The sequence below is a fragment of the Buceros rhinoceros genome, unplaced genomic scaffold, assembly GCF_000710305.1.
Source record: "Buceros rhinoceros silvestris isolate BGI_N320 unplaced genomic scaffold, ASM71030v1 scaffold39092, whole genome shotgun sequence".
NCBI lineage: Eukaryota > Metazoa > Chordata > Aves > Bucerotiformes > Bucerotidae > Buceros > Buceros rhinoceros.
Window position 1 is genome coordinate 1 of NW_010397823.1, and position 412 is coordinate 412.

The window sequence follows — 412 nt, forward strand, 5'->3', positions numbered from 1 at the left end:
GGGGGCCCCGAGGGGCAAACGACGGGCCAGGATGGTGGGATGGATTCCCCCTTCCCTGGGCCTGCAGGCAGGGTGGAATAGCAGCACTGGCAGGGGGCTGAGCTGCCTGAGAGAGGGGCAGAGAAAGAGGGGACCGGGGTCCCATGGTGGTGGGGCTGCGGGGACTGGGGGAGCACGGGCCGTCCTTACAGCTGTCGGTGTCGTTGGCCACGGCAATGATGCCCATGGGCTGCTGGGGGATGTCAACACGCAGAAGCTTCATGTCGGTGCCCACGTACTTGTTGGCTCGTTGCACAGCCCTGCGCACCCAGTCCGTCCAGAAGATGTAATCGCCGTAGACAGCCAGGCCGAAGGGGTGCACGGGCTCCGGTTTAAGGATCCCCTGCCAGACGTTGGCATACGGTGAGCACAA

At 64.8% G+C, this 412-nt stretch overlaps 1 protein-coding gene across 1 annotated transcript in view; it reads right to left on the reverse strand.

The window, feature by feature from the left end:
- Positions 1–189: 189 nt before the first annotated feature.
- LOC104488805 (low-density lipoprotein receptor-related protein 1-like) overlaps positions 190–412 on the reverse strand; it is a gene marked incomplete at both ends in the record, with an annotated part of 6,073 nt that continues 5,850 nt past the window's right edge. Inside the window, one exon of the mRNA XM_010130885.1 lies at positions 190–382. Within this exon, the coding sequence (XP_010129187.1) occupies positions 190–382 (193 nt within the window). The remainder of the gene's footprint in view (positions 383–412) is intronic.